The 7202-nt window shown below is 32.3% G+C and overlaps 1 protein-coding gene across 1 annotated transcript; it reads right to left on the bottom strand.

Annotated features, from left to right (window-relative positions):
• Positions 1-15: 15 nt before the first annotated feature.
• LOC110021461 (cyclin-D1-1-like) lies at positions 16-1890 on the bottom strand. Its single transcript, XM_020719958.1, has 5 exons — positions 1427-1890; positions 1256-1342; positions 870-1182; positions 640-775; positions 16-150 (listed from the first exon to the last, which is right to left on the bottom strand). The coding sequence occupies exons 1-4, from the start codon at positions 1643-1645 to the stop codon at positions 645-647; spliced, it is 750 nt and encodes a 249-aa protein (XP_020575617.1). The 5' UTR covers positions 1646-1890; the 3' UTR covers positions 16-150; positions 640-644.
• Between the last annotated feature and the right edge of the window lie 5312 nt (positions 1891-7202).

Below are 7202 nucleotides of genomic sequence, written 5' to 3'. Positions count from 1 at the left end.
GTTCTGGGGGCCGAAGCTGCCGCGCTCGGCGGTGTCCAGAACGCCGACGGGGCTTGACGGCTCGATCAGGTCAATTGACGGCATCAATTTTGGCGCACACGTGTCCATGATATACTGGTCCATCAGCTGGCGGCAGGCCCCTAATTCATCCTGCTTCACAAAATCAGCAAGGTTTGTTACATACATAAGAATTTTAGAAACATTGTAAGTGTAAGCGAGTCAAGCTAACTCATGAGTCAGCTCGAGCTCAACTTGATAAGAAATTCATGAATCGAGATCGGCTTGATGAGTAGCTCATGAACCGAGTTCGACGAGCTAACAAGCAACTTAAGTTAGTCCAGCACGACTCATTAGCTCATAGGCTAACTAATTTTAAAAAAATATTAATATAAAATATAGTCAAAATATATTAAATTTTAATTTTTTTATAAAATATTATAGATATTTGAAAAATAACATTTTATATTATATATTAAAAAATTTCTTATTATTTTTCACTTAAATATTTATTATATTTAATATATTATTATAATATTAATTTAAGTTAATATTATTTATTATCTTTTATGACTCCACTCCACAAAGCCAACGAGATCAGGGGATTAATAATTAATTAGTTCCATTTTAATAGGAACTTACCTTGCTTAACCACCTGCTGAAGCAGCGAAGGCAGTCGCCGTCATCCGCGACCGAGGAATCGGAAAGCTCTGCGGCGGCGCAGAGCACCGCCGCGCCGGCGCTGGCGGGCGGGCTGAATTTTTAATGAAATCCACCACTGATTCAAAGGAATTCAAAGCAAATCAAAAGTGATATCGATGAAAAGCGTAAAACTGAGCTGATAGGCGTGGTAAAAAAAGCAGTTTTTTTACCGCGGCGCGTACTGATGATGAGATCGGCGGTGCGAGAGAAGAGTGCAGGGCGAGAAGCGGTTACGCAGGGGAGAACGACTGAAGCGAAGTGAGGAAGGAAATCAAAGGGAGTAATGGAGCGCATTCGCCACTGGAGCGCCGCCATGAGAATGAGCTCCATGCGTCGGATAGTTCTGGGAGCAAACAAATACTTGGGGTCAAGAATCTGGAGGTCGAGAAGCAGGGGAACCTGTGTTTCTTCCATTTTCGCTGCTATGGAGATGCAGGCTACGGATAGAAGCTGCATCGGCCATCCGTTTTTCTCCTCTACTACCTGCAAGCCAAAAACTTTCAGATCTTGACAGGTAAAAAAGAATAAGGAAAGCTGCGGGTCTGAAGAAATCTACTGGAAGAGAGTTGGCTGAGAGGAAGCGGTCAAGGTAGTCGACGGAGAGGTAGGCGGTGACCGGACGAAAGCGGTGGAAATCGATTACCTGTTTAAGATAAAGTTTCAATTTTTATGATAATTATAATTGATTTGTTACTTGGAATTGCGTTTAAACTGGGTAATTTAATGCCTTGAGGATCCAGTTGATGGAATCATGGCGAGAGGTGATGTCGAGGGAGTGAGAGAGAAAGCCGGAGCAGGGCATGTGCTCTGTTTCGGCCGAGAGGAGTGCGATGAGGTCTGATGCGGAAGGCGACCACTCGTCTCCGGAGTCATCTCCGCCGCCAGAGGAGTCCCATAAGACGGCGTCCTCAGCACAGTAAAGGCTATGGGAGGTAGAGAAAGCCATTGAACCAAAGGAAGGGATATGTGGATAAGAAGTTCAGTGATAGAACATCGGCGGTTGGTATTCGCGAGGGCATGTAAGAAGATGAGCGCTAGAGAGAGAAAATGATCCCTCTCTTCTCCGTTCTCTCTCTCTCTCGCCCTGTGTGGCTTTGTTCTTTGCCTTCTCTGTGTTAGGTTTACTCCCTCGGAACAGTGAAGGCACGGCCTTTGACAATGACAGGGTTTCGTGGACCGAAGGGAAGGGACGTTCTTTAGAGCATTTATAGCTATGAGCCTATAACACAAGTATTAGGTAAATATTTATTATAATACTTTTTCAAAATATGGACATATTTATCTTTATATACCACTAAACTAATACTCAAAATTATGGAAGTATGTTCATTATTATAGAATATTTTTTTATAATATATTTAAAATTTTTAATTTGGATTGGAATTTCTATTTGGAGTTTAAAGTGTAAAGTTAAAAACATATAAATAGAGCATCCGGAATAAATTTTAAACTATGATTAAATATTATTTTAATTTTATATTATTAATTTTTTAAATGATTAACCCATGTTTGTTGAAATTTTGTAACACCTTGAATTGATGATTGAGCAAATTTTTAAATTATTTTTACACATGATTGAACTTTTCCTCAAATCATATATGATGTATGATGAAACCTCCTTCAAACATGAATACATTATGTTTAAATATGATTTGATCATAATTAAAGGATGTTTAAAGTATGTTAGATCATGTGTCAACAATGATTGAATAATGTTTAATTAAAATAAATAAATTGTTCGAATACTTGATAAAGATGGTTGAAGATGAGTCAATCTTGATCAAACATGCTACTTTTTTTTAATTAAAGTTTGTTCGGTCAGATTTGTGGAAGATGAATTAAATTTACTGATTTAAATTGGCATGAAGTATAGACATATGATGATGGGGGTGCTAAGTATAATTTGATATAGTCTAACATTGTAGAAAAACATTAAAATGTTCGTCACATATAATGATGGGGGTGCTAAGTATAATTTGTTTTTGTTATTTAATGTTAATGATCTTAATGATTGGGTTAACAGATCCTCCTTTAAGCACTTTTTGGGGGGCTCCAAAATTATAGTTCTTTGATTCTCTAATTTATTAATTATTATTAGGGATTGTTGGTGATGATCTGGTTGATATGTACTCCATTATATTTAGCATTAGAGCAGAGAACACGACATTCATGATTGCTAACTTTTCTAGGCTCAGTATTAGAGAATTCCCATCTGATTATGAGTATAAAATGATAATAAAAGATCATAGAGCTAGAGCATGTTTACATAAAGTGCACTAACAAAGATGATGATAATAAGTACTTGTAAGTCATCAGCGGATATAAGCCTATATTTTTTCTAATAATTTGAAATAAAACTTCTTTGCTTAATGTGAAATCTAACTTAACACATAACCCATAATATTGTATGATTTTAACTACCAGTTTGTAATTCATTACATATCTTATAAGAAATGATGATTTTGTTCTGTAAATGTCTTCTTAGGTTGCTTCAATATGTGGGGTTATTTAAAATAGATATTTATATGTTGTAGATCTCTATAGACATAAAGGCAGGTCATCATAGATGAAGTCCCAAGTGTAATAATAAAAAGATTATTTTAAAAATAAAAAAAAGAATAACTTCTTTAAATAGTAATTTCACATACAATAAGATGATCCATATGCATCCGTTTTATAGGGAGAATTATAGAGTGCATGTCAAACAATATTTGATATATTTGATTTCAAATAAAGTTTTTCTAAAATTTATGTCTAATAGTATAAAATTTGTTAATAACACTCTATAATTATATTTATTTTGTAATAATGTAGAATTTTTCATTCATTGTGTAATGTTATTACAACCATTTTACATAACTTTTATGTTATGTCTATTGTGTATGTCATACAACATTTGATAATTACAACATTTGATATGTCTATTGTCGGCGTATAACATTTGAAAAATATTTATATACATATAAGATGAAATTTGAAAAATATTTTTTGTATGCCATACATCAAATGTTATGTCTATTGTGTATGTCATACAACATTTGAAAAATGTTTTGCATGTCATACAACATTTGATATATAATTTTATTTATTTTTCTTTATATATATATATAAATATATCTTTTTAATTTCAAACTAGTTTTTATAATAAATATATTTGGATAATTTTTTTTTTATTTTGATTTCATTTTAATGAAATTTAATGAGTTTAATTATTATTATTTTATAATGTCAAAGCATTAAAATTGTATATTTTTTGTTAGGTGTTTTAATAGAAAGAACACAATATAAATTACAATCATTTAGTCATTATCATCAATATAATAAATAAATTAAAAAAAAAACAACTAAAAGCGATGTGTAATTATAATTATTTTTTATTATATTAATTAAATATTTTTTAAAATAGAAAAAAGAAGAAGAAGAATGTGGCAATGGTCATTGAAATTAGATTTTCTATCATATGGACATTAAATTAACTTAATATTTTTTTTGAATAAGCATAAACTATGTTGCTTGTCCTTTCTATTTCAAAAAATAAATAAATATTAGATTATTGTTAGAAATAATATGTTGATTTGGCACGAGTAATATTAATAATATATGTTTATTTTATTATATAAATAATATTTATTCAATAAATATTGTTGATCAGTTGAGAGCAAGATAGCTATTTGTTGACTTTTTGAGAGTAAGATTGTTGACTTGATGATGAACCTTTTCTTAATGAATAATTATATGTATATTTTTTCATTCATATGAGTGACAAAATTATCAACATGGATTCTCATATTAGCTTCATTAGTGTAAAATTAATATGTTATCTAATGACTATGTGTATCTTAATGAGTGAAAAATTCTAATTATTTTCTCTTTTATAAAAGCATAATATAATTAACTTTAAAAACAGTGCTAAAAAATTATTGGTTTATTCAATAAAAAAAGTATTTTGCTTGCTCCATTCCTCAGGTTTGTTTGGGAAAAAAAAATATTAGGTTAGGAGTCTGAATGCATTAGGACTCTTATGGTGGGACGCCACGTGTCAAATGACCCCATCATAATACACTTTTTTGGGGGACACTTGAGACGTGGCGCCTCATCATTAGAGTCCCAATGCATTAGGACTCCCGACCTAATATTTTTTCCTGTTTGCGGGACAGTCTCGGATTTTAAATGCATCATATTATTATTAAAAAAAAAATCAACAGTTAATTAGAAGGGCCCTTCTTTCATTAAATTGTGTTGTCTGCTGAGCTACCCTAAAAGGGTTTTGGTATTTGCCCATAAATTGCTGCGATGGAATTATAATGTGCAGTAGTGGGTCTGTTGTACCAATTAGATGCAAGGCAATGGGAAGAACTTTATTTGAGCCCTTCATATGAGTATATAATCCCATCTTTGCTTCAATTGGAATATTTATATGTACATACATGAAAAATTAGCCTTCGTGGGCAAAAGACACGACTTTTATCATAATGATCAGCTAAGGCGATCTGTCAACCTAACTTGTCGGGATGTCAACCGTTTTACACTAGCCGTCGCAATGACCTGTCCTTCTGTTTGGTTGACTTGGCAAACTAGTTCGTCAATTTGGTTCGCCTATTCCTTTTAGCGAACTAACCAATCAGACTCACAAGCCTAGCTCGCCTCCTCGACAATCCTCGAAGCAATCAGAACACAAAAGTTAAGATTGACATCAAGGATGCACATATGCCACATCCTCATTGATGAGCCGCATGATGCATATGTCGCGATCTTTTCATTGAGTCACCGTGGACAGATTTCATACGACACAACTTGTATATTTTCGCATTTTCTCGAGCAGGTTCAACGGTCAGTTTTTGTTAAGTAAAAAAAGCAAATAATTTCAATTCACCTTAGAAAGTAAAATGGACGATTTACTTACATGCCACTCAATTCTTATGTATTTACATATCTAACACCCAAGTTTAATTTTCACATACATGACATGCAATTTCTCTCTTTCTTAATTAAGAAAGATAATTTAAACTACTACCCTTAATACATGATTTAAGTTTGAGATAAAATATTATCAGTAATGTTGAAATAAATGATACTTATCAAAACTATAAGCCGCCTTCGGTTAATTAAAATTCCATTAATTATTTAATTATCAAGCATGTATATATATTTATTAATATCATCTTCATCTTTCTCACATAATTTGCGGTCAAAATTTTGTTTATTTAATCATTAACCATCCCTTTAATTAATAGGTTAAATGCTAGCTAACAATTAATATGGATTTGATATATGTTGATATATTAATGACAACTTAATGTGAATGAATACTTGCGTCGTAATCACACCTATAATTACATTTAGTGTTGTTCTATTTATATAGGGCTAGGATTATTGCCCGACCCACTTTAATTGGTCTAAATTTAATCGATCGAGCTTCGTGCCATTGAATTGATGAATATCCAACAGATCGTCTTCTTGCCGGTGAGCCCCTTCCTAAGCGATCTCTGAGTCAATCAATATCTGATTCGATAGATCTCTCAATCGATCGCTAGTCGGTCGACTAATATCGCTCGGTCGTCCTTTATCGGGCGGTTTGACTATTTAAAATTCATAAACACTTAAAAATCTCTTTCTAGATGCATGATGCACATTGCCATATCAAGGCTAAAATTTGTAGGCATCTTAAAGCCTATAGTAATAATTAATTAAATGCATGCAACATATCTAAAAACAAGCCATCACATTGATTTAATTAAAATTAAATGCATGATAAGAAATTATTTATGACTCTAACCATGTTTTGAAAATTAGCTTCAAGAACAAGACAATGAATTTTAATGGAGGTCTGCATCCATCCATGTGCACTTGTACCAAAGGGATCCAACCAAAAATGGTTTATTGCTTTCAGTCTCATCAAGTGTTTAGCCTTTTGTGGATTCAACTTTTCAAGCTACCATTTTTATTAAAGGCATGGCACATATAATATTTAATTTTTATTTTGTATTTTATTTTTCATCTAATGTTGTTGTAATAGGGCACCTATGATGGTTGGTTTTTGATATTGACATAATTTTATAGTTAATTTCTTGATAATATAAGTCATCATTATCATGATCAACATTATCATGATGTAATCAATCTAATTAAACACGAATAATATATTATCTCGTCTGTTATATATTTATATGTATCTGTTTAATGTAAGTGAATTTACGTACCAAAAAAAATATGTATTTATTATCTAACAATTAAATAGTTGTATTTAATTTATATGTCATTATAGTGTCTAAAACACGTCAAAAAATATGCAAGAAAATAAATATCTTAGGTTAACTAGGTTAATATAAATAGACTTTTTGGCATAATTTAATTAGAAATATATATGTGCCGCAAGCCTTGGGCTGTTGGTGATAGAGTCACTGCAAGCCCTTTCATGTCAAGGGTTCGATCCCACCGTGGCGCGTGGCTCTGGAATTTTAGGCACATTGCTCGTGCTCATATTATAGGGCAAAAAAAAAAAA

The sequence above is a fragment of the Phalaenopsis equestris genome, unplaced genomic scaffold, assembly GCF_001263595.1.
Source record: "Phalaenopsis equestris unplaced genomic scaffold, ASM126359v1 Scaffold000134, whole genome shotgun sequence".
Taxonomy (NCBI): Eukaryota; Viridiplantae; Streptophyta; class Magnoliopsida; order Asparagales; family Orchidaceae; genus Phalaenopsis; species Phalaenopsis equestris.
Note: the sequence above shows the minus strand (reverse complement) of the source record. Positions and strands in the feature narration are given on the sequence as shown.

What these genes read in the sequence shown, in the direction of transcription:
- LOC110021461 (XM_020719958.1), bottom strand. Translation starts at nt 1,645, where the DNA reads ATGGCTTTCTCTACCTCCCATAGCCTTTACTGTGCTGAGGACGCCGTC. An exon ending in TCTCAGCCAACTCTCTTCCA is followed by an intron (nt 1,183 to 1,255) that starts GTAGATTTCTTC and finishes TTTGGCTTGCAG; the next exon opens with GTAGTAGAGGAGAAAAACGG. An exon ending in CATCATCAGTACGCGCCGCG is followed by an intron (nt 776 to 869) that starts GTAAAAAAACTG and finishes CCTTTGAATCAG; the next exon opens with TGGTGGATTTCATTAAAAAT.